General features: G+C 40.7%; 1 protein-coding gene across 1 annotated transcript; it reads right to left on the minus strand.

Moving 5' to 3' along the window:
* Positions 1 to 257: 257 nt before the first annotated feature.
* On the minus strand, positions 258 to 27,103 carry EGLN3 (egl-9 family hypoxia inducible factor 3). The gene is made up of 5 exons (XM_039870520.1): positions 26,407 to 27,103; positions 6,918 to 7,037; positions 5,221 to 5,357; positions 3,386 to 3,459; positions 258 to 2,508 (listed from the first exon to the last, which is right to left on the minus strand). Exons 1-5 carry the CDS (start codon positions 26,761 to 26,763, stop codon positions 2,477 to 2,479), a joined length of 720 nt encoding a protein of 239 aa, XP_039726454.1. The 5' UTR covers positions 26,764 to 27,103; the 3' UTR covers positions 258 to 2,476.
* Positions 27,104 to 27,234: the final 131 nt, after the last annotated feature.

Here is a 27,234-nt window from a genome sequence, read left to right on the forward strand (position 1 = left end):
AAATTTAATCTCCTGCTAAGGACTCTGCATTATATAGGTGACATAACAGTGAGGTAGGCTCTTACTATTCCATTGCCAGGAATATAAGGGAAATTGATCAGATTATTTGCCAAATAATACTGCTTCAGCAGGGATAAGTCCTCCCCTAAGTGGGCTGTCAAACAGAGAAGCAAGATAGCAGACACTATACTTGTATTTTCCAGGTTAATCTTCTAGGACTTAAATTCAGGCATGGAAAAAAATCAGTGCATTAAAAGTTGATTTGGTATATAGTTTATTAGTTTATAGGACATTCGTCTGGAAGAAATAAGCAAGGCATAAGAGGTCCGATCTTTTGGCAAGTCAAAATATAGACTGAGATGAAAGATATAAGATATACCATTGGAATGACATTATATTCCTTCAGAATATAGTCAGTCATTCTCATGACATTAGTAATCATGGAAAAAAAACTTAATTACAATTTTATAGAAAACAAAATTTCTAATAAACAATCTTCTTTCTCTCTTAATAAAGTTTTTCAAAATTGTTTCAAAGGAAGAATGTGCTCTTTCCTATGTGAAGCTAATAGTATGTTAAACCTACAGTTCCAATACACTGAAGGGCAGAATTCTTCTTTGTTCAATTTTCAGATTCATAGCAGCCAATGACCTGTTCAAACAGGTAAACAAATATGAAATGATGCAATGACCAACGCTTTCTAAACTATTAGCTTAAATTTATAAGTCAACAATGAAAGGTGTGTGTGCAAAAATTCTAGTGAGACCTTCCCGCCAAAGGTGAAGGAAATTAATCAAACCATTGAAATGCTAAGGTAGGAGAGTGAGTTTATTCAATGAACATTTTACTGAGCCCTTGCTGTGTGCCAGGCACTATTTTAGGTGCTGGGAATACATTCCATTGATTAAAAACATACAAAATCCCTGTCTTCTTCGTGCTTACACTCCAGAGAAAGGATAAAAGACAATAATCATAATAAATAAGTAAATTACATAGTAAGTTAGTTCGTGATCAGTACTATAAAAAAAAAAGAGCAATTATGAGGATGAAGGCAAGTCTTGTTTGGAAATTTTCTAAAACCAGAAAAGGAAAAAACTAAGCTTTTTTCTTGGAAAGTCTATATATCTGTAAATGACAAAGTATTTCTGCCTCTTTAATGTCTGCGAGATTTTCAAGCAAGAAATTAAAGGGATTTTTAAAATATGAAAATGGAATTGAAAACCAAGAAGGGTAACTTTCATAAAATAGGCACTGATAAGAGTTCTTTAGGCAGTGGATTCTGTGCTTACTGCAGTAGTGGAATCCTCCACAGTTCTAGCAAATTCATGATTCTGGCCACACTGCCAAACACAGTGGAGAGTCAAGTCTGTTGAAAAAGGCAACTAGGGGTAGAAAATGTGAAAGAACTCACACGGCTTTTCAAGACTTTTGTTTTATTTCCATTTCCTTTTTAAAATATAGCACCCTGTTTTTTCTCATTTTCTTATTTTGCTGAAGAAGGATGAATTCATTAGAAAAGAAAACTGAAAAATGAGAGTGCCCACATTTCCAATTCCCTCTCCATTCTCGAACTGCTCAAGGTGCGCACATTTGTGGTACATCGGTACACCCAGGTCTTCCAACACCGTCATCATCATCAGAGGCTGCTGACTCTAAACGACCTGGCAGACATTTTTCCCTTTGATTTAAACACAAATTCCATTCCAACAGAGCAACCAAAACAATTAATGTCTAGTTTTTGCCTCTGAGGAATTAGGTTCTCCAAGTAAAAGTAAAAAAAGAAAATAAATGATGTCATTTTTAATCAGAAGGTCATATTTTCAGCAAAACGGGGCAGAGGCAGAGTCCAGCTTACGGGACCAGAAAAAAGGAGTGTCTACCCACAGGACACTTATAAATTGATGACCATGACAGCAGCCCTTTCTAGAGGTAATAATGTCATTATGTTGTGATAATTCTCCAGAAACGCCAACAGCCCTGGATTAAGAACATCTGGAAATGGTTCAAATGACACAAATCTCCGTTTCTTGCTATTAAGTCTTCAAAGATGCCTCTCTATGACATCCGTCACCATTTTTTTTCTTTTTTTTCTTTTTCATCTTTGCAAACCTCCTCCTTTCAAATTAGGAGGTATACATAAAGTGCAAGTAAGATTCATTCCCTCGCCCATGCTTCCGGGCTCTTGTTTTGATAGTATTACCAAATCTATCAGTTAAATCACTGGCCAGTGAGGTTGTCTGCAGGTATTTTTGGAGTTAGCAAATGAGTTCATCTGGCAAAGACAGTGTCTGCAGGTAGATACAGTCTTGGCAAGAAAACACAGAGTACCATTCGCAAGACAGGGATATGAATGATGCAAGCAGCAGGGGCGTTTCTTGTCACCGTGTCACTGAAGAGGCCTTCTTTGGATCTCAACTCTTAAAGGGATTCATGAACCGTTGCTAAAATGAATAAAGGCCAGTGATTTCAGAGACTGTCAGTCTTCAGTGAGGGTAGATTCTGTTTTCCCTGGGTTGGAGACAGAAAATAAAATGAAATGGGTAAGGAGCTGGATCAGATCAATGTCATGTCACAAACGTCATCCAAAAAGCCTCCAGTAAATACTTCCCAACTTACAGAACAAAGTTGAGCAGAGTGCCTCCTGATAGGACTTAGCAAAATATGTTTTTGTAGATGTTTGATAGGTATATAGTCCAAATGGGTCAGGAGTTAGGCAATGTTACACATGTCTATACTGTAGGATTTCTTAGATTAATTTTTCTTGATTAATACGCCAGTGAGCACTGTGACTCTTTGAGAGAGGGATAGAGTATGTAACACTTCCCACATTTTAGGGGCCAGGAATTTACCTTCTCACAAACTGCCTTGGCATGAGTGACAAGACTGGTATTCTCAATGCAACATATTTTGAGAAATGCTGCCTTACAGTACCAGTTGAAGGGACAGGAATGGTGTTGTCATATTCACTTTATAAGACACGAGTCCATTTTTTATATTGAGAGTCACAGTCCCATACCAATATAAAAATTAACCATTATAGCTGGGTTCTAATGTATTTCCTTTGCAATGTACCAAAATCAGGGGCAAAATTTAACGTTATGTTTGATGGGTGAACATTAATGATAAAAAGTCAACAATTTCCCATCTATTAGAAACTGTCATGCAATCAGTGGGCATTCACAAAGGATGCCCTTTGCATTTTTTTCTGATTTTTCCAGCAGAGCTAAGGCCAGGGTTTCAGGATGAAGCCCATCAGGATGCCATTATATATGAAACTAAGCCGCAGCTGAGAGTGAACAGAGTAGATTAGAATATATATAAAAATTTGGAATAAAAGTCATGGATTGATTCAATGAAAAGTCACAGAAAATTACCAAACACATACTAGTTAAATTCTTGAATTTCTTTTTGGCTTCTGCCCTTTCATCAGCATCAAAGTACCAAACAGTCATAGCATATCTGTAAAAGATAAGCAGAGAGATAAAAGAAAAGAGGTTAAAAAATACTACCAAAAAATAAAAAGATACTTACTAGAAATCTCATTTCAGAGTCCTCTGTAAAGCCAACATTTAAAGTTTTCCCCTAGTATTAGAAGTCCATCCCAATTTTAATTTAAAATAAACTTCTCTGGTTTCAATTCTATTTAAATGTGATAGAACACGGAAGGAATTCCAAGTATGCACCAGGCATTAGAGTGGGCAGTGGAAAATCAAATGATCATGTGAATATATCTGCCTCTTCCTCAAGGAGCTCATGCTCTAGCTGGGGAGACAGGCGATTTAACAAATTATATAACAAGCCAAGATGACCCACACAGAAAAGACCAAGAGGGAATCATTCTGCTAAAGACTGGGAGACCCAAGTCGTTGGGGAGAACACAGAGAAGAAGAGGTGACATCTAAGTGAAGCTGCGAAGAATAATTTATTTAAATGACAGGACACTTAAAACTCTTGGCTTTCTTCCTTTAGTTTGGGACACTGAGGCAAAGATGCAACAGAATGATGATGTCTTCGAGCTTTCTACTGCATTCTCATCAATTTGCTTTATCCCATCTACAGGCTGGACTGGAATAGGAATCCTTTCATGCCCGAGTTTTCAAAAAGTTTCATTTTATGATTATTATTAGCTACTGGAATTTCTATAGCACTCGCACTCGACTTTTTCAAGGGCTTCCCATCAACATTTGCTAACGTTCCCCTTGTGACTCCGGCCATCAAGGGACTGAGGAATAACAAAAGAATTCTGGAACAAATGACAGGATCCAATCGTAGAACCCTATCAAACAAGCCACAGGCAGGTTTTGGCGGTTGAATTTGTTACCTGGTCACCTAGGGCGCATTCCAATTTGACATTTAATATGCAACTCTGTGTGGGCTCAGATCTGTGATTTCTGGAAGGGGACGCGTATAAATCTTAACCACTTTACACATGTGATTTTAATTTAATTAGGCTTGTTAAGGTTTAGTAATTATCCTTCAACTCAAGTTCTCACCCTCTGCCCCCAATTGCTAGTCCCAGTTCAAGCATTACCCACAGCACTCCAGTACTGTCTGGTTGACAGCTTTGGCCATAAGCAAAGGCCAATGAGAGGCAGAACCCAAAATTAAGATTATATCAAGAGTTTCTAGATTAATACTAAACAACACTTGGTTATTCAGTTACCCTGAAAATCTCTCCAAGCGTGAGCTAAGGAAAGGATTTTTAAGAATCCAGCTGTTCGGATATGATCAGTACAGTGAGCCCAAACTAATTTTACGCTAAGGAAAGTGTAAAAAGGAATAGAAGTCAGAACAAATTCCTCTTTCTTTTCTGCAGATTCTTTCTCCGCTTGCAACTGGCAACTCGTAAACTCATCCAGAGTTAATCAGACAGAATTCCTGATATGTGGTAGCTAACATTCTCTAGAATTAGTTCAACCTTAGGTTTTTTAAAGGAGGGATGTGGATGAAAGGAGAGAAGAGAAAATCACTCTGGGAAATTTGGAATCCAATACACTCACCTAACGGAAAACAATTTGTTAATAGTTTAAAGTGACGTTAGATTTTGTATACTAAAGAATACAAAATTTCCTTTTTAATTTTTGACTCCAAACAGGTTTGCTATCAACTTTGGGGTGTGGTTGCTCCCTCATATGCACAGGACACAAGTTTAGAGAATTCTCTGGAAACTGAGGTTTGAACAAGAATCTTCTCAAGAGGAATCATGGCCTAGGCTATTACCTGGTTGCAAAGGAAGGTTGGACTTCATGGGGGTTCCTTCGGTCTGACCAGAAGAACAAGAGTCTGTCAAAAATGGGCTCCACATCTGCTACAAATGACTTCCCTTCTGGAAATATCCGTAGGACCCCACCGTGTACCTGAGGGCCACAAAAAAGGTACATTATTTCCTGGAGTCATGCATAGTTAATTAACAATGATATTTCAGACAAAGCCATCTCCAACCTCCACTCTAAGTATATATTGCCCCCAAATAGTTACTTCAGCCTCATACTTTATATTCATTTTTATTTCAGACTTGGCTAGAAATATCTCCTTGTTCACCACATCCCAAAGGACGCCTTCCCACCCCCGCAATCACGAAGCCCGTGGACATGAAATGGAGTCCTATTAGATCAAATCATACAGAATTGCAAATATTCAACTGATTTTGACCCATACACAAAAACCCCAGCAATTTCACATGGCTCAATCTAATCTGAACAGCTTCCTAGGATAACCATCCCACATAACTTCCCCTCTGACTGGAATGTACAGCTTTCCTCTGCACTCCCCCAGCTCCTATATGACCCTGTTAGTTGGAAGTGACATACTCTTTTTTCTGAACTCTCAAACCACCTTATCTGTACCTTTTATTACATATATCACTCTCTTCCTTCAATTACTTGTTCATTTTACATGTATGCCCAATCTGTCCTACTAGAATTACCATAGCAGGGTAGAATTCAGGCCTCGCACACCAATATTTCCTGCACAGTCCTATCAGGCATGCAAGTATTTGTTGATTTTCTATTTTGTAATTTATTATCACTGACCTGACAACTTTATTCTCTCTCCTATAACACCACCTTCCAAGATTTTAAAAGACAACTGATGGATATATTCTAGTCATGTTACCACATAGGGAGAAGTGACAAGCCTTGCCACTGATTCACTGATTTCCCAGGTTTAGTTCTTCTGACCCCAGATAAAATATCCTAGCTTTATGATGGCCTGCGTCTATCCTAACGAACAGGAAATAGAGATGCAGAAGGTTCAAAAGCCAAATAAGCCTGAAAAGTTCTCTGACTTCTCAGACTCCTAAATCTTCCTTAACTTTCTAAAAGCATACAAATTCTAGACAAATGTTTGTAAGCGTGGAACCAGACTTCATATCTTTATCTATCTATATGTTCAGAAATACAAAAATAAGCCATACAGCCTTTGGCATTCACAAACCATAGTAAGCTATGGCAAGCAGCCACCAATGAGATATATCATGCAGAGAGAGGATTGTGTGGGAAACCTCGCTTGAGGGTGGTTTTATATCCTACAGTTCTATTTTTGTAGAATTCTCTCAGTGTTGCTGCTGGAAGGGAAAAATGTACATCTTATTCTACACTTAGAGTCCCACCAGCTCTGGACTAGACTAATCCTAAAATAATCCTAATCCTAAAATAACAAATTACCTTCTCTTCATCAATCACTTCTCCCATATCCTAATAACTAACAATGACCCTACCTACTCCTCATCAAATTAACTTCATATCCATTATTTTCATCCCATCAACTTTAGTACTAATACTGAGGGAGGGGAGGAAAGCATGAAATAAAAAAGATTCATCAGTGGGAATTATGAACTCCAAACTCTTCTCTAAGTCACGTCAATTCTTTTCCTCTAGTTTCTAACCCCATACTCTATTCTCATTACTCCAACGTACCTTGGAATCCCAATTCTTGTTCAGATAGTAGATGCAGGTGATGCAGCGGCCGTCACCGTTGGGGTTGTCTACATGCCGAACATAACCTGTTCCATTTCCTGGGTAGCAAGCCACCATTGCCTAAGGAGAAATCCCAAGAAAACTGGTTAACAAAACTGAGACGATCTTCTCCCACTGGTGAACAGCTAGGTAATACAGAATCCTTCGGTACTATCGACATTTATAGGCGGCTGCTGGCATCTTAATTGCATGTACAGTATATAAATTTGGACTCTTCAGCATATAAGATTTAACGGCCAAGTCATACCTATGGCTCAGCATGGTAGAAAGTGGTTCAACAATATTTCCACAGTCGTAGAACATTTTAGACAGTAACCCATCTACGTCGGCATTAGGATGCCCCTCCTTTCTCCAGCCCTCCTTTTTGAAAATGCAGGTTGTAGGTTCCCACCTTAGACCCACAAAATCAGAATCACTAGGTTTGGAGTTTAAAGTTTATGTCCGTTTAACATGTGTTCCTGAATCACCAAATCACCTGCAATCCTAGAACAAGGGCTCAAGATACTTGCATTTATAAAGAAGCAGGAACCAATCACCAAGGAGGAAAAGGTCAGGCTTGCTCAATAAAATGCTTAGGAAAGAAGGAAGAGGGAAGGGTCAATGGGAAGCTGTGTTCCAACTTGTTCATATACAGCAGCAGTCCCCATCCTTTTTGGCACCAAGGACCAGTGCTCCTATGAGAATCTAATCTGAGATGGAGCTGAGGCGGTGATGCTAGCGCTGGGGAGCAGCTGCAAATACAGATGAAGCTTCACTCATTCGCCCGCCGCTCACCTTCTGCTGTGCATCCCGGTTCCTAACAGGCCACAGACAGGTACTGGTCTGTAACCCGCAGAATGGGGACCCCCGGAGATGACACAGTCAGGCCTGGTTTATGGATAAAACCACAGACACATCTTAATGTGTTTCTCAATGCCTGTCATCTTCCTACTGATAATTATCAAATCAGATGATAATCTGAAGTTCTCTTCCTTTGTCCAAGTGCTACTTTATCAGCCAGGTGAAAGAATAAAGCAGAAAGCCATACTAAAAATCCTACTGAAAATTAATATTAGAGAATTATTATTATGAGGGTAACAAACCAGCAATTGTTCCATGGAGAGATTATAGCAAGGAGTAGAAAAAACATAAGCAAAAAAGCTAGTTCTCACAGGACACTGCCATAATTCTAAAACATTTTTACAGGGATGAGATATATGCAGGGAAAATATAGGAATTGGCAACATAAGATGAGGAAAAGGATACTTTTCTTTGTTTGGTCACTGACATATTCTTAATGCCTAGAACAGTGCCTGAAACAGAAGGTGTCTGTTTAAAATCTGCATATAAATAAATGAATGAATTATTGAATGACTCCTCTAAAGAGTGAGTTTACATTTTAGTAAACTTACTAAATCAATAGAGATTTCTGTCATTTTAAACACCTATCTTCAAATATACATGTAGCGACCCAGTTCGAATTTTGCTTTATAAATGGCAGGGTTGTTTCACTGGTAAAATGATCGGTCACGTAGAGGCCCAAACCAATACACTAGAATAGCTCAATGAATCAATGTGGGTGCCAAGTCACTCCCAGTGGTAGCACAGAGATGTGAACGAGGCATGTCACTTTAAAGGCTTCACCACACATTGCATGTCAACTTCATAAAACACCGTAGCTCCAGAACAATAATAAGGCTGAATGGTAACTTGGCATTGCAATGATCTTAAAGTTTAAATCGCCAGATCTACCAAACTTTATATCCCCATGAAGCTAGCAATCCCCACACCTTGCTTCTGAACATCAAAAATGTCAATTCAATGTCACCTTAGAGCTAAAATTAGGCCGTTAGCCCGAACATCTTTCAGAAGGTGGAATTTTGAGGCTACTGCAATCAAGATTTAACAAATGATGCTACCGCCAAACAAAGAACGGCTTAGGGATAGGTGATGGGTAGCAGACAGAAATGATGGGCCTAGCTGGAGAAGAAGAGATAAATGAAGTCACCTATAATGACGAGGGAATTACCCATCCCTGGAAGCATCTATTAGGATGTATTAAGAGCTACCATTGAGCCAATAATGAAAGTCATTTAAGCCACAAATAATTATAGGCTGAATTCCCTACCATCTTCCCACTGTGAAACCCTGGAAAGAAAAAGCTACATAATGCTACATAAACATGTTCTTAAACGGCTCAACTCTAAGGAAAAGGTCAGTGGTCTGGATGCCTGCCATCTAGTTCACTCTGCAACTAATTGTGTGATCCCAGGCTCAGTTTCTTTTCTCTAAAGAGAGGCTTGGGTTATATGGCCTGGGACAGTCCAAGAAGATATAAAGACTCAGTCTAAGCATCAACCACAGAAAAAGCAACAAACAGTTCTTTGGGGCATTATGAAGTAGGTATCTACCTCAGGACTCAATTTAGATTAAAATATTGAAAAAAAAATGGATACAAACTCACAAAAGCACATCCTCTAAGAATTGTTCCATCTATAAAACACACACAGAGAAAGAGCTAGCACATTCCAGGGGACTTAACATTTGGACAAAACCTCTTAATGTCAGCAAAGTATCTGACTGCTTAAGGGAAAGGAACAGAGAGAATATCTCTGGCCAGAATGAACTTTTACTCTCTTTCTCCTGGTTCCTGAAGCCAGGGCATCAAGTTTGAAACAATGGAAGGAAATCATCGTGGGCTTCAGTGGGCCTGTTGAAGCTACATAAAGCCAATTTTATCAGTGTTTTCTGGACAACGGCCATAGGAGATGGGTCTGGGCTTGGGTACATTCCCAATTATTCGTTGGTCTTTGGCACAGTCTAAAACCAGGACGCTAAGGATGCATTCAGAAGCAAGGAGTCGTGTCAATAACTAGCCACTCATTTCTGTGCCAATTTGTGCACGGGGCAGAAACAAACCCCGGAAACTGACTGGGTCGACAGAGTTGCTACCTAAATCTCATCAAGCCCAACAAGGGATTTAGAGTGTATAAAGGAGGAGAATGCTTCAGAACAGGGCCAGAGTATTTAATAATCATGTGACGAATATGCCAAGTAATGACACTAAACACAAATCAGGAAGATGTCTCATTTACTCTAGACTTTTTGTTTGCCAAAACTTCCTGACTGGATTAATATTTGAAATGTTAGTGTGATCTACAAAAGCACATACAGTGTATAGTCTTATAGTTCTATTGTTGGATGTACAGATAAATCCCCATGACCCCTTATGCATTCGCCATTCTTCCCTCTGACCTCACCATGGACCTCCTCCCTCCCACCATCCCAGGGGTCTCTCCATAGCTCTGTAGCCAAAGGAAAAAGAGCAGAGGGATGAACTCCTCCCAGGCTTTCAGTCTGGCTCTAGACCAAAGATATGTGCTCTAGACACTGAGGCGGCCACGTTCAGGCAGGAAACGTGTATGTATTCTTTGAAGATATACACAGATATACAGAATTTTAACAGCCAAATCCAAGTAACAAAATCTGTTCCCCAAATGCTACACATGGAAAAGAAAACAGTGGTTCTGTTAGAATTCTTGGTAAGCTGACTTCATAAAAAAACATATCTCAGCAATCTCAAAGGTAAAGTTGAAAAGTGAAAGTCCGAGATTTCCATTCCAAAGCCTAAACGGAGCACTCCTGATTGAAACCAATCACAGCTTGCTTGCACGTATAAACCACTTCAAAAAACCGGTGTTGGTGACCTCCGGTGTCCATTCAGCAATGACGATTATTTTCGACCCACAGGTAGCAAGGGGGTACATCTGCCTCACCCCAGCCTCCAGTTTTCTAATAACAATCAACAACCCAGATTTTTATGGAAATGTAGTTTGTATCGCTCATGACTTTGGAGTCAGATTCACTAGTATGACTTGAAGTTATAGTAAAGTGGTATTTTATGTAAATTTTAACTTACCAAATTGAAATATTAATCAAGTCTGGCTTTATTTGCAAAACTGGTAATAAATGGGAATCCACTTTTTAAAATTTGTCAAGAATAATATAACTTCAAGGCATGTCTGGATGGGTGACCTTTAAGCTGGTAGTTTGGTCCACAGCCAAATGCTAGACCTCTAACCACTAAGCAGAAATACCAGCCAATTTTTGTAAGAATTTGTTTTGAACTATGAATGGTCTTGAGCAGAGCATACTTTGAATAAAATACAACCTAAATACAAAATAACTTGTACATAACCTCTCTACATCTCAGTTTCCTCATCTGTAAAATGGGTTTGAGGATTGAAGGATATGTTCTATGTAAAATACTTAGCACAGGCCTGGCACACACTTAGTCCTGCTTAATATTAGCTATTTTTAAAGCTGATGATATGCACGTTTGTGTTCCCCTCAAGTGGGACTTCACAATGTCTCCCCTGCAGGGATCCGATTCTACTTAAGTGCTCTGTAGCTCCAAACCAGGGCTAGCAAACTCAAACAGCTTTTGGCACTTATGACTAACATAAATGAAAGAAGCCAAGCAGGTATGTATGTGTCAGAACTCCGGAGTGTGTGCTATGCTGCTTACACCAGGGAATTTGCCACCCTTTACAATGAGAGCCCAGTGTATTACAAAATCTTCAGGTTTTAGGAGAATAGCAGACAACTAAACTGGATTTGCATGTAAACTTTCCCGAATATGATGTACCCCACTTTTTTAATTACCGCCATAAAATATATATATATATATCAGGCCGTATTTTGAGATTGCTGAGGTCTCCTAAGAAGTTGAGCTACCCTGCCTTAGCTCCCGAGCTATAAGTGGGCACCTTCTCCATAGCTCTTCACCAGGCTGAGACGTATCCTGTGCAAAGGCACAGCCTCGCCCTTCAGTGCCATCCACATTCCACAAGCCTCCACCACACCCTCTCGTCAGGTCCTTCCACTCTGGACAGAGCGATGGGGACCCAGGATCCATCCCCTCTTCACCATAAGGCACTAATTACTCGGAGAATTACATGTGAAAGAGCTGAGAAGAAACACACAAGGCTATACACCTACTTTAGCGTGGAAAAACGGCAAGCAACACATCATAGGGCAGAATGTAATAGCTGAAGTTTTCTGTCCAGAAATGGGTCTAATTTATGTTCGGGTGACAACAGCCTAGGTGACAAACTTGCCAACGTTTCCAATCAGCTGCGTGTGGAGGTGCTAAAGGCTATACTCCTGAGTAATTTTCCTGGTGGTTTGTGTTCAGCACATATTTTAACACATACATTTAATGTGGACAGTGAGCAAGGCAGCCACGTGGTTGTACACTTTATGTCCCAGATTCATAAAGGCACCTGCTGAGGAAGGTACTCCATCTGGTGATTCATCTCCGGGGAGTGGGGGGTTTTAATAACTGGAACAGAGGCACTACACATGCTTAGCAGCAGCTTTAAAACTGAAGTTTTCCTATTTTTGAAGAAACCAAAAATAAAAAATCTTTAAGTATTCAAACTGCTATACGCAGGCACACCACAGGAAAGGCTGGAGTAAGAGAAGAACCAGAAGAGGCATGATCTTTGCAAGTTGTGCTCTTTAAAAAAAAAATCTAAAGATAAATTAAACCAAAATGTCATTTTCCATTATTTTCTTTAGGACAAGGAGTGAAAGAAGAGAACTCCAAAAATTCTCTGCAAAGGCAAGTAACTTAAATCCAGAGGACGTGGAAAGCAAACTGGAATTACTGCTTTAGCCTTTCCTCAGCTTCCTTATTCAGGGGTATGTAATCTTAAAGGACACCTTGCGTGAACCACTGTTGTCACTTAAATTCCTACAGTACAATATTCACAAGGCATCTTTACAAGATGATGGTAACTGTGCAAAGCTTTCTCAAAGAGTTTCAAGAAAATGTCACTGAACAAAGTTCACGTTGCTGCCTGTCCCATCCTTGATATGAAATTGAACAAAAAAAGTAAGCTCTCAGTATGATGAACAACGCACAAACCTAAAAAGTACTTTAGGATTTTTATTTATTTGTCCTAACTTCATCTAGATTGGCATAAAGAAATTAGTTGTAGGTAAGGTAGGTGCTTAGAGAAAAAGGTAGGAAACTTTGTGCAAACTGTCACTAGTTATCTTGGCATCTTGTCTGACATCTATCCTATTGGGTAAGAGCCTCTAATTTAAAAGTCTAATGTAACTAAATGAGGGGCAAATAGGAAATGTGCTTTTGGTGGGCAACAACATGAGCTGTGTCCAGGTACCACATTCCCTTTCCCAAAGTTTCAATGTCTGACCAGACAATTCAGAAGATTCAGAACACCAGACAGTCAAGTATCCATCAGATAAGCACAGCGGGTGTCCAGGAGTAGCATCCTTACGTTCAACGTTCAACGTTGTTTCACTATAACGTTGACGAGATGTGTAGAAACTTAACTCTTGTTTACATCATTAGCCTATGGTAAAATGGGTTTCATTACATGTAGTTTTGCTTACAGTCTCAGAACCTACTGACGGAGTTAAGTGGGGACTTACTGTAATCCTTTCAACAAACCCAAAGTTACTCACTAAAATGTTTTCTACTATTCTCTTTCTATACTGAAAACTATTTCTGCCTTCCTCATTTGCCCTGAATCCACTTTAAAAACTCCTCTCTAAATACCCAGACCGCTGCTTCACACACAGAACCTCACCTCCAATTCAGAACAATAATCATGCCCCCATGCCTAAATTTTGTTGTAATGCAGGAACTTCAGTAATGCGTAAAATGAAAAGTAAAAAGTTACAACCAACTCTCAGTGGCTTTGGTGAAGTGGGTCGGCCAGCATCTGCTGGTCAGGTGACAGCATGCTGCCTGGAAGGGCAGGAAAAATACCATCTTCACTTGAAAACCTGTCCTCAGGTAGATCCTTTCATCAGTGCCCTTGTTTTTCTCAACTATGAACTTGGTCCTAGCTTCAGGATCATCCAAACCACCATCAACAACTACCAAGACTCTGAGACCTTCTATTTAGCTCTCCTAGCTCAGTGAAAATAGCTCCTTGAGATTCTTTCATTAAAGAGCTGGGCTCCTACCCCCCACCCTCAGAAATAAACTGGTGCGCGTGCTCACACACGCGTGCGTGCGCGCGCGCACACACACACACACACACACACACACATACAAGTCTGCATAAAACTACTGAGGATTCACAGGCCTGTAAAGTCTAACTGTACTAGATCAAGATTCTATTCCAAGGGATCCTGCACTTGGTGCATGAACTTAAGTGAGTCACCCTCCCCCAAGAAGTCCCCGAAACTCTCAGAGGCTAGGAATTTAAGAGACTATTGCCATTCCTTCTGAATTGTGGTTAATTCCTCTCCTTGGAGGGGATTCAACCAGAGCCCCACAATTAAACACAGTAAACAGGCTCGGGAACATCGACATATCAAAACAGGCTGCTTGGGTTTGGGAAGGCAGCCCTTCCTGCGGGAGGCCTGGCTCTTGGCCAGCAGGGTGACGGCTGAGTGACAGGGCTACGTGCGCTGCGTGAGGGTGGCAGTCAGCCCACACCCGAGCACACCACCCAGCCGACCGCGGAGGGAACTGGCACAGGAGAACCCTCCCCCCTCACTACCCCAGTCACCAGAGAAACGTTTTGAATAAGGGCTTCCTTGCAATTATGAAATCAGTAAAAATCAGTCAGGCTAAGGGTTAAAAACATGAAGAGAGGCATTTAACCATATCCATTCTGACATCTTTCCCCAAATCCTAACAGCTGCCATTTCCTGAGGACCCATGTAGGCCAGGTGGCACTTTACACATCATCTCAATTAATTTCCTGGTTACAGAGGAGGAAGGTGAGCAGAATCCTGTGCCCTGAGTCACAACACTTACGTTCTCAGAAGTCATTAACCCTAAAGTTATCATATGGGCCTAGAAGTTATCTTATTCATATAGAAAAACAAATTCATGAGTAATTCTTAAGGCAACGTGAGGGTAGAGAATCACAATATTTAATTTCCTTCAATGTGAGAAACAGTCTTATCAGAAAAATAAAAGTTAACATGTAACTCTCTAAAGGCTCCAAGAGTTATAGAAAAAAAGAATGTGACTGCAGGAATGTAAGAGTACGGTCGTCTTTAAATTCTCATCTGAAATGAATTCCAGTTACTTTAGGGAATCCATGATAACTTAAATACAATCGGTAAAACAAGATTTTATTAATAGATAACATACAAAAAAAAGGTTACCAATCAAAACATATCATGAAAAATGCCTAGAAGCAATATTTGAGAGAAACCAAGAAAACAACTTTGCCTGCAGTTCTCAATGAATTTTAAGAATATTAACGTGGGACACTGCAACTATGCTGCAAAAATAACGAAGTTAAAGAACTTTCTAGGAAACCAGATCTGATATTTCCATTTCCATTTCAGCACTTGGATAAATATATCCACCAAATGGAAGAAATGACACAAAGTTAATCAGCTAGAATTAAAACTCATGAAATTCAGTAGGCACATGTATTCACTGAGCAAACATATGTATAGTGCTTACTACGTGCCTGACACTGGTTCATGTGCTTCACAAATATTATGTCATTCAATATTTGCTCTAATCCCATGAGGCAGGAACCATTGCTACAGACGAGGAAACTGAGGCACAAGGAGGTTAGGTAACTTGTATTTTCGAACCCAGGTAAGTCTGGCTGCAGAGTGGGAGGCCTTAATCATCAAATCATGCTCTACCAGGACAGCTTATCTGATGTCTAACATTAACCCATTCATCCCGTTTGGGGGGAACTAAGATCTTCAGGTTTTACTCGAAGTGTCTGACTCCCTCTCATCCTCACCTATCACCCTTTCCATAATGATAGAAAATCACGAAATGCAAAAATATATCAAAAATGTGAAAAATGAGTGTGCTTGGAATTGAGTCTAAAAGCTCCAGGGGTGAGGGGTGAGGAGGTGGGGTTAAGAAAAACAAGGAGCAAAGAAGCTTGAATCCTGCAGCAAAGCGCTAGTTGTCCAAGTTGTCTTTGCTTCAGTTATTCCCACTGCTCAATCCCACTACATACTCTCTGCAGCCCCTGCAGGGCCCATATCTGCTTCAAATGCAACTGGTCAACAGTCTGCCCAAGTCTTAGTCCAGGCTGCTCTTCCCACATCGGATTCTACAGAAGGAAGACAGCCTCTACAGGACCTTTCCTCATTAGTTCAGGTCAACATCAGCCAGAGTTTTCAGACTTGTTTCAAAGTCAGAATATAAATAACTACTTAAGAAAAAAATTTAAAGGAAATACAAAGGTGTATTTCTCTTGGGAAGGCAAGGGATGAGATAAATTTTCCTCGTTTTCCTCGTTTAGGTGCAAAGCTTATTTAGGAAACATCTTAGCTATCTACTACCACATCAATTAGCATTTACTGAATATAGAACGTGCTAAAATTACGTTAATTAGAATACAACAAATATAGACTCACTGTGGCTTACAGGAGGGATGAGACCTAGAAGACCTTCTAGAGGGGTAGAAAGTAAAAAGCTCCCCTGAGAGAAATGTATAAACTATTTTAGGGAGCAGCAAGGGGACTAGAAATAAAGGTGTGCCTGGCTGTGAGTCTAGGGGGCAGGAATGGTTAATTTAATTGCCTCCAAGTTCCTCTAAGATAGATACAAGCCCCATTTTACAAAATGAGAGTCAGACACAAAAAGTAACTTACAGGATATTATAGACCTAAGCATGGTCTTTCCATCACTAAACACTACTTTTTAAATATCAGGAAAAAAAATTGGTAACTCTAAACAGGTGCTGTTATTTCCAGAGCAACCGTGACTGAAATTGTCTTCCTTCAACTCCAAGATGATGCAGCAAAAGATTCTCAGATGATTATCGTGGCTTACCAAACACAGGCACAAACTCTTAACTGGGAAATCAAAGCTTTCCTTGCAGAAGTAGGAAAAGGCAAGTGGTAGCTACTCTCTGACCTCTACTTGGTCATACCTCTGATTCCAGTCAAGATGGATTCATCTGTAGACTATTCCCGAGAAAGAGTCCCACACCTCTGCCTTCTCGGGCGTCCCTCAGGCTGCCATCTTATCCTAGAGGGCCAGAAACCGCCTTAGGCTTCTATGTGGTATTCACATAATAGATGTTCAATACGGAGAATCATCTGCACACAAGGCACTATTTTCCAGTTTGTGCTCATCCAAAATCACTATGATTCTTTCTTGCTCTTCTGGTGCCTTCAGCTCACACTTCTTGCAAGACTATTAGATACACATAGGAAAGCAATGCTCTACGGTCATTAACAAGATTTTTCCTCTCCATTCAACACAACAGGAAAGAATCAGTTCCAAATTTCACTCCAATTCTGGTTGTGGAAAATTAACTTTATTGGTACAAATAGAAAAATGTGTATGTGTATGATTAACATGTTAAGGTATGGGGTTTCTTCTCAAAAATATTCCAAATGAACTAAACACACATGCATTTTTTTGTTTGTTTTAGCGATGAATAAGCTCAGATCTGATCAATTGAATAAACTCTTATTTTTCTCTGTAATAGAGCAACTGTAGGAAGATATAGCACCATCCCCATTTTACTAATTTTATCCGGTGGTTCTCAAATGTTAGCATGGATGAGAATCACCTGGAGGACTTGTGAGTTTCTAATTCGCTGGGCTTGGGGAGAAGTCCAAGATTTACAATTACAGCAAGTTTCCCGGTGATGACAACCACACTTTGAGAACTACGGCTATATTGTGGCAAAACCAAGCGTTAGGGGCAATGCCTCAACCTAAATGATAAAAGGTAAAGGGGAATGAGTCAGCTGCACTATGTAATTCGGGGAACAGGAGGTGGTGGGTAGAGCAGAATGCGAGAGGAATTCCTAGGGCAGTTTCTGGCACAGGCTTGGCAGTGTGATTCCTAAAGCTGGCAGGAAACACTCCGAATGTAACTCTGTAGCATTACTGAGGATTACTGTCATGTCAGCACTGGGGTGTGACTGGTGGTAGTCGGCTCACTTTGGAAATCCAATGAGAGGCACCAAAAGCACCTATTTGTCCTCTCAGATGAAAATTTAGTCTCAGTTTTCATTTAATTTCTTATAATCTTTGAGGTAGATATTTATTATCGTCTCCATGTTATAAATGAAGAAAATCAGGCTCAGAGAATGACTTGTCTACAGTGAGACCAAAAAAAAAAAAAGTGAAATGCCCATGGCTAGTGGCTAGTAGGTATCGACTAAATTAAGTTAAAATATAAAAATAAAAAATTAACTCATTCCTACAGAAGTGGAAATTGAGGTCCTGAGATGCTGCTTGCTAGGGGCTGAGCTAGGACCAGAAGACAGCCAGGACTCCAGCCTCACAGCCCATGGGCTCCTCTTGCTTCTCTGAGCCGGACCTGTATGTATGAGCTCCTGGGATCCAGGTGTGACTTTCTAGGGCCACGCACAAAATTCCAAAACTGAAGGGAAAATCTTTACAAAGCCAAAGTCCCTCCTTTGAGATGGTCCTCATAGTATGTTAATGTAATAAAATATTTAAACACCTTGACATCGAATTAGAGACCACGCTATAAAACCTTTTTCTTTTTTCTTTTTACACTCCAACATCCTGTGAAATCAAAGTTCATTTTGACGATGAAATTAAGTCAACAAGCACCTATGAATTGTAAAGGATGGTTTGAGGCACTAAAAATATATCTTTAACTTAATAATCTCTGCCTGCAAGGAATTTATAAGTAAGTGCAGGGTAAGCAGCCAAAGAAATAAACGTACTGGGGTGCCTGGATTGAGCCACCCACAGAATTCTAAGGAGCGGAGGGGAAGACTGCATGGGGAAAGCACTAAAATGGATTTTGAGGAGTGAAAGACAATGGGAAGCTTAGAATGCCTGGCAAATCCGGTTCTACAGTTTCAGGGATTGAGAGGGAAGGAAGGCAGTGAGCAGGAGATTAAGTGTAGAAAGGTCAACAGGGACAGGTGGGGTCAGATGTGGAGGGCCTTAAATGGCATGCTAAGCGGTGCACAGTATGTACAGTAGACAATGGGGAGAGAGAACGGTCGGTTTGGGGTTGTTTTTTTTTTAAGCATGGAGACTGTATGATTAGAGTTGGATTTTGGACGACTTACACTTTGACAAAAACACATTAAAACGGGTTACAGGGAGAACGAGAACCAAAGGCAGGTCATTTGTGGTTAAACTAAGTCTCTTTAAAATACTCTCCTCTTCAAGTATTTCTATTATGAAATAAAAACAAAATTTAGTTTACCAAATAAAAAGAAAAAACTTGAAGTTCCACAGTGAACCTAAAAAACAAAAAGCCAAAACAGCATAAAATAGGCCATATTTTGACCAATTATATTGCATGTTCCTGACTGAATCTTCAATATTTTGTATTTTAAAAAGGTTTTACCCACTCCAATCATTCAAATTAACCTATAAACCCATAAGAATAGGAAAGAAGACATCAAAAAAAAAAAAAAAAAAAGATTCACAGTCAATTTTCTGTGGGGTATTGATTTCCGAGTAATAGTCCCTCAGGTCTGACTAGCTAGATGATTATAAATGGGAGGGAAAATGAAGAGAGGGGTACAGGCAGATTTTTTGTTCTATGCGTCTGGAGAACACAGAGCAAGCTCCAAAGATGTTCAGACTATTCGAAAACAGTATATCTTTACTACTTCTAAGCAATACTCGAACAGAAGTGTAGTATCCTGAATGCTTCAGAATAACTTCAAGTTCCCCCAGAGAACCAAAAATAGAGGGCACTGACACCTGGAATTAAGTTTTTCATTTTGTCTTCTTCTAACTGGCAAATAATCAAGAGTACTATCATATTCTTTGATTCTTTGTCTTGGAATTTTTTTTTATATGATAATAGTATTTTGGCCTCATTTTGGAAGGAAAAACCATATTTAATATGAGATAGGTACATTCATACCAGGAATTTAAAAACATTGACGATTGCATCTCCTAAAGAATCAGATTGTCTTGACTTAATAAGGACATATTAACATTGTACTGAACATGGAGGACACTCAGTAGGTACGGAATGACTCCAATACAAGATCTGAAAGCCTGCATTACACAACTGCAAACCAATGTGTCCGTAAGGCTGGGACTGGGTTGGGGCAGGGGCTGAAAAATATACAGTCACTACCAGCTCACCAAAAACAAACACAGGAACTCATTCACAAATCCCAATATCAAAAGAAGATACAAAATTAAGGTAAGTGCCATACTTGTTTAAGATTGAAATAACCAAGGGAAACGGTGTACAAATCCTATGTATAATGAACCTAGCTAACTAATCTCGCTTGGCAAACAGACACAGCTTTGAATCTAAGCCAAATCAACAGCTCCTGGCAATCTGCCAAAGCCGAATTCCTTAGTCTGGCATCGAAAAATGATTCGTCTGTCGCATTTACAATTCCAGTGCCTCTGGATGCAGCTACCCGCTGGGCACCCCTGGCAGTTGCCCAGCAGAACACATCTGAACTATCATTACTGTCAGAACATGTGCATTTGACAAACACTAGAGAAAAATGACACCCATTTCTTGGAGCAATATTAGTTAACAGCTACAAAGTGCTGCTACAAAGGAATTATCAAGTCTGTTGCTGTACTAATTAAACATGAATTAATAACCTTCTCCATACTGCTAACTTGCAAGCTGCTCCTTAGTATTCAATAGGCACAGGTTAAATGTCACTTAATTTACCTGAGGCCGCAAAGGTGAGTCAAAATCAGAGGTCTTGCCAAACTAAGCAAACACAGCCCACAGGCAAGTTGCCCTCTGAGCTTTATAATGAAATGCCACATGCAGGGGTTCATAGACATGCTTCTCAGATGTGCTCTGCCCGGTTTGAGATAAACTCCACCCCCACCTTTAAGCTTCATCAGAGAAGTCTTCCATATATGGTATGTCTTCAGACCGGAGTTGAAACACGCAGGGCTGCTTGTTATTTACAAAATCTGAAGGTTTTCTAGCCAGAGTCAGGAATCAGGAAAGAATTTACAAATTTGCTTTGGGCTGAGTGAGGACAGAAAGGGAGATAATTCATGATACCCATAAATTGAATGTACAGATAGGCTACATAATTTGTCGAATAAATCCCAAACAAAATGCTGATGAGGCTGAATTAACCTACCAACCCTGTGTCCCAGTTTACCTAACTTATAGAGTAACCTGAGCCAGGCTAACCTCTTTCCATTAAAGTACCTGTTTAGCTTAGCCCCAAGACCCACTCTAATTCTTTCTCAAAGACTGCACAAGACCTCATCTTCCAAATATAAAAACTGCTGAATGATTGAGGAATTGGATAGATGTGATTTCTGATATCTTTCTAGCTCTAAAAACTTGTATCATTAAAATCCTGTATAGTTTTGGTCACTTAACTTATTTTGGTCACTTAATTTCTAGTAAATAGAGAAATTGAAGAAAGCCCAGAGAAACAAAAATGACTAATCAGTGTAAAAGTAGATATTTAATTAGAAAAGGAGAAAGAAAAGTTGGTGACAACTATTTCACACCACTAAACTTTCAACTTCTTTAGGTGGTTTTATAATCACTTTCCACCTTCCTTCCCCCATCCACTTAAAGGTCTACCACGGTACAAGACATTTAATGATTTGTCAATGAATAAATTGAATCGATACCCCGATTTCCCATTCCACTGCAAGCAAATAAAGTTGTGATAGAGTGGCCAGTGGCCCAAAACTGAACAAAAAAAAATTATAAAGTACACACGCACACACCAACTACCTCTTTTCTTTGTTCCCAAGTGTCTTTCAACAAAACAGACAACGAACACTATGGAAACCACCCAACGGGGAAATTTGCTTCACTGTCACTGAGGCTGTATTCTGTAAATTATTTCCCTGGATTTCCTTCCTCCAAGAGCTGTTATTTTTAAATACAAAACCTTTTATAGGAATCCCTTATATCCTTAGAGAAAGATGTTCCAGCGTTTCAAACTCGGTGCCTCCTCTCCCTAAAATATCTCATTCACAGACTTTTAAGCTTTTAATTGCAGACACACCATTTATGGTGTCTAGTCCTCAAACCCTATGCTTTAAGAACGGCACTTCTCATGGGTTCCGGCAACCGTTATTTGTGCCATATGCTTCTATATGCTCCACTAGCAACTCCAACCAAGAGCTGAAGCATCCCCTGAGCCAAGGCAAGACCATCATACTTTCTCTCAAGGAATGAAAACAGAGATTCTAGAATGTTGGTCAAACGTCGATTGTTCTCAAACTGAAGCTGAGCTGGCCACTGTGGGCAGCCATTTTGAGCCATGTGCACAGAAAAGCAGCAAAAGCTGAACAGAAAGTATGGAGGGGAAGAAATAAAGAGCACCAGCAGAGAAGCAGAGATGGAGACCATAAAGCACCAGAGAAAAGAACTAACACACCAGCTGTCAGGGATGTTAAGGACTTCTGGTTCCTAGTATATGGCTCCCGTCTTCTGTGAACAAGAGCTACATTTCCTGCACTTGAGTCCTGAGAGAGATCCTGATCTTCGAAATACATTATCCTATTTTTGCTTAGTTTGCAACCATGAAATGTTCCACTGAGTAATGGACATTCCTGACATCATATGAGAAAGGTAGGCCAAAACTGTTATTGCTAAACAGCAAAGGAACAAACCTACTAATTTGCAACACATTTTTTTTAATTCATAACTTGTTGCTGCTTCATCACTTTTCTTCATTGTTTTCAGGGGAAGCTTGATCTGTCTGTTCACAACATGACTCCCGTAACCCCTAATCCAGCCAGGGATTTTAACAATCAACCTTGTTAACAAATACTTTTCCTGCCAATAACAGTAGGAAAACATTAGCACAGCACTCCACTTTCTTCTTCAAATGTACTTAACTGACCCACTTCAACATTTGGGGTTTGTCCTTTTTCTTTTTCAGGCTTGAGAATTAATCAAGTGTGAACCAGACGATCCTACAGTTCAAAAGTATAAGTAAATGTAAGCCCCATGAGGCAGGGATTATGCCTGTTCACCTTTGTATCCCTAAGCCCTGCACAGTACCCCACACTGAGTAAGCACTTGCTGAAGAAATTAAAGGATGAAAAGAAGGACCATCACACTCAAGAACACAAACTCTGGTGTCGAACGGAACTGAGTTAGAATCCCAAAGCTTCCATTTACAGCTTTGGAACATTTATGAAGGCCCAGCATCCTGCTAAGAATTTCATGCACATTATTTTCATGCTCCTTCCCCTGAAAAGCTTTAAGACGTTATTATTCCTCATCTTACACTTGGTGAAAAAGGAGCAACTTGCCTAAAGCCACAAGGTTAAGCTCCCAACCTTTGTGATAAACTTTTTCTTACCACTGACTTCGTGACCTTGGGCAAATGACTTAATCATTCGATTTGCTAAAGATTGTGGTTCTGAAGATTAAGTCAGACAGATCGTGTTTGTGAAGTGTTCATTAGCACAGTGCCAGACAGAGCAAACTGCTCACCGAAAGGCAGTTACTATTATTAGAGTTACTAACTAGTGAGTCTACAGTGAGATGCTTCAAGCAAAAGGACTCTTGGTTCTATAAATTACACATCCTCTGGGAAAGAGTCATTTTCAAGATCTAGGCAGCCGAAGCAAAAGGAGCGAATTATAAAACCATTATTTTGGATGTGGTCTAAATTCTCCAAAAGGGAGTAAAGAAACCTTTTGACAGCCTGAAAGCAATGATCATGCTTGAAGTTAGGGGGCGCCATATTGCTGTACTACATTACAGGCAACCGCGGTCTCCAGAGGGTCTTCAGCACCCTAGGACTTTACTCCAACGAAGTGAAGTAGATCAATTCCGACCCGTAATAACTTTTTTGGCAGGGAGGGGGAACTCCTTAGTATTTCTTTCCACACTCTTGCACAATTTCAATTTCAGTTCCAGTACCTTTTCCTATTTTATTCCTAATGCTGTTGCTATTGCTTCGTTGAGATAAAGGGCATTATTACATTATTCAGTGACCTTTTAAAATCCAGGGGAAAAAGTATTTAATTAGGATCAAGACATGAATAAGCATAACCCCAAGAAATTTAAAATACCTAAAAAACAGCTAGTAATGTATGTATTGGCAGTTGTTGAAAATAGGTGATGGGAGCTCATTATACTAGCCTCTATATTTATATATTTGAAAATGTTCACAATAAAAAGTTACAAATAAATTCTTTAAATAAACGTACATATTCTGCCTTTTAAAAGTTCAGTTCTTGCTGAAGACCTACCTGAAAGATGTAGTAGGAAATTGGGTCTTATATCACTACTCTGGGAAGCAGCACACAGTAAAGCACGCAGTTGAAGGACAAGAAGTAAATAAAGTTAAAGGGGAACTAAATCATATAGAAATGGAATGTGTTTCTGCAATACTCTAATAAGAAACTTCAAACAAGAGACCCAAGGCCACAGACATTACTAAAGAGATTTCTTTATATACAAGTAAATTAAACTTTAAAGTTTTTTTTTACTATAATTTAATATAATTTACTATAAGCCTCATTTGCATTTGGTTCTAATTGAGCATGGAATATCCCATTCTAGAGGTGATTTTTCTAAAGGGCAGAAACGAAGAGCTTTGTGCCAAAACAGCCAAAGGTGAGCTGGAAAATCTAGGTACGGGCAGATGTCTCTTCGGTGGCAAAAGGTGAATTTTCTCTTTTCCATTCACAGTCACCTCTGTTAACTGAAAGAGTTAGCTGAAAAGCTATTTGTTCTAACCAGAACATAATCCAAACTGAGAAATCACGTCTATAGATCTCTCTTTCCTTACCCAGACATACACAGTACTTTTCATTAAATTTGTGGAGTTAATTCTAGCCTAAAACTTTACCACTGTTAAGTCAAAGCTAAGTAAAAATACTTAATGTTCAAATACGTTAGTGATCTCTATCAATTCTGACCCTCCTCAAAGCAAATTCCATTCCTAACACCTAAGTTTAACAGAAAGTTTAAAAACTGCTCTTCCAGCTTGAAGCTACAAGCACCTTTGCAACACGAAGGCTAGACATTCCCCTCTCCACCCCACCCCAGAAACAAGTGAGGTACAGAAACAAGACTAATCAAGGCAGCTTTCTAATCCACCACCAAAAGGATGGAGAAAAAGGAAAAAAAAAAAAACACTTTAATGTCAATCTTCTAAGTCCAGCTAATGCTGAATTTTCCGCAAATCAAAGTAAAAATTAGAAGGCATTTTCCAAGATTTACTTTTTTGTGTCTATTTGATAACAATGCTTTCAGATAGTCTGTTCAATGTCCTCCTATTTTGAAAGGTGTATGGCAATCTTCTCCTCTACTCCATTTGCCCGCTCCAACTCTTTCATTTCTATACATTTCAAGTCTTCGCCTCTTGCCCTGTATGAAGAGTGTTCCTCTCAGCTTATGGGACAAAAGAGATGACTATGGTACGTTTTATCACAGGATCAATCTTAAAATGAGAAATACTACATATATGGTTAAAGAATGGTCCATAGATGAATGTTCACCTTCCTTCTCACTCTAGTATGTTTTGCCTCACTGTGTTCAAAGTTTCCTACAGTTCTGAGTGCCCACTGACCAGTCCACAATAAAAGAAATGCAAATCACGCTCGGAACTGCCACTGGAAAATTGGCTGAATCATCATTTGTAGAAAAGGCTGAGTAGCTACACTACCCCCAAAGTAATGTACATGCACCAATGTCATGGTACTACACTTTCCCATATTTCTACCTAAATGTTTCCAAGATAAATTGCCACCAAGGGAGTCACTGCTGGCTATGGGAACAAAAACGTGATTTCTTCCCGGAGGTAATTGACTACCCTCCCCTGATCACTTAACCGGTTGTTTCAAGTGAATTTCCCCATCAACTAATAGTTAGGAAAGGGAAGGTATGGTGCAGGCCCAGCACCGGGAATTTTCACAATCAAGTAGATGGACTTAAGTGTCCTGGGTGCAACAAGTCAAAGGCAGCACTCAAAAGTGAAGAGACGCTAAACTCTTCCCACACCTGCCAAACTCCACAAACCAAACGCCACATTGCAAAATTGCAACTATCTCCAGATTCTTTAAGAGTGCTTTCCTAGGAATCCTCTCTGAAATCAATGATGGGCAATATGCGGTGGCTTTAAAGTAGACATTAAAGATCATGAGTTCACATGTGTTTTGGATCATACACAAGGTTTCTAATAACCTGTCCGTCGTTTGGACCGTTGAGAACCTGCATGTCTTAAAATCAGACCCAAAAGCCACAGCTTGTCCAGCTTGCACCACCCATCAGAGCCATTATTTCAAAGTTAACAGAAGGTCATTATAATTATACACCTGAGTCCCTCAGCCCTCGGCATGGATTTTCGCTGGAGGTTGGGACGGGGCGGGGTGGGGGGGAGGGTAGAACCAGACTGACTTCTTTCTTGCTCCTTGATTAAAAACTAAAGTTCGCTCGTAGCTCTGCGAAGGCGACAGACAACGGAGTCTGAATGTCCCCAGTCCCCGGTCCCCGCGGGCTGCAGCAGCGGCAGGGCGCCCGCGCGCGTCCTACCTTGGACCTCTCCTTGACGTAGTATTTGCCCAGCCGGCTCCCGCAGTACAGGACCAGCTTGTCGATGAGGGACAGAAGGAAGCTGATGGCTTCGCAACCCTCCTCATTGCCCCCAATCCACGTGATCTGGTCTCCCCGCAGGTGCCGTTTGGAGACGCCCGCGCGCGGCCCCGCCAGCTGGCCGTCCCGCAGTACTCCGTTGCTGTGCAGCTGCTTGACGCGCTCCAGGACGCAGTCGCCCACCACCTCGCCGAGGAAGTTGTCCAGGTAACAGAAGCCGACCTCGTGCAAACAGGGCACGATGTACTCCAGGGCGATTTTCTCCAGATCCAGCCTCATGATGTGTCCCAGGGGCATCTCGCCCGCAGAGCAGAGCTGGGGGACCCCCAGTGTGCACCCAGAAAGAGAGAGAGTGAGAGCGACCGACGCGCGCGCGCGTAGCCGAGGCGCAGGGAGTGGCCCGGGGTTCAGCTACCTGCGGCGGTCACGGTCCCCGAGCCACCGCAGCGCCAGCGAAAAGGGAAAGTTGCTCGAAACTCTGGGGAGGAAGGATCCCAGTCAGGGAGCAGCAGGAGTTGTGCAGAGCTCCAACACCCAGCGCCAGACTGGCCCAGTGAAGAGTCGGAGGGCTCCTTTTGGAGACGCGGAGCTACCAATGGTGTGGCGGCGGCCCCAGGCGGGGAAAGGCTGAGGTCCAGCCCGGCTGCTGGCCAACACCGCGCGTCACGGGCCCCGCCCAGGCTCCGCCCTGGGACCGCCTCCGGGACAGCCCTTCTCCCCGGCCCGTCACCTCTGCCGGGTCCGCCACTCTATGAAGAAGCCCGGCGG

This window comes from Pteropus medius, unplaced genomic scaffold (assembly GCF_902729225.1).
Source record: "Pteropus medius unplaced genomic scaffold, Ma_sr-lr_union100, whole genome shotgun sequence".
Taxonomy (NCBI): Eukaryota; Metazoa; Chordata; class Mammalia; order Chiroptera; family Pteropodidae; genus Pteropus; species Pteropus medius.

What these genes read in the sequence shown, in the direction of transcription:
- EGLN3 (XM_039870520.1), bottom strand. Translation starts at nt 26,763, where the DNA reads ATGCCCCTGGGACACATCATGAGGCTGGATCTGGAGAAAATCGCCCTG. An exon ending in ACAAGAATTGGGATTCCAAG is followed by an intron (nt 5,358 to 6,917) that starts GTACGTTGGAGT and finishes TGTGGCCCTCAG; the next exon opens with GTACACGGTGGGGTCCTACG. An exon ending in CAACCTTCCTTTGCAACCAG is followed by an intron (nt 3,460 to 5,220) that starts GTAATAGCCTAG and finishes TATCTTTTACAG; the next exon opens with ATATGCTATGACTGTTTGGT.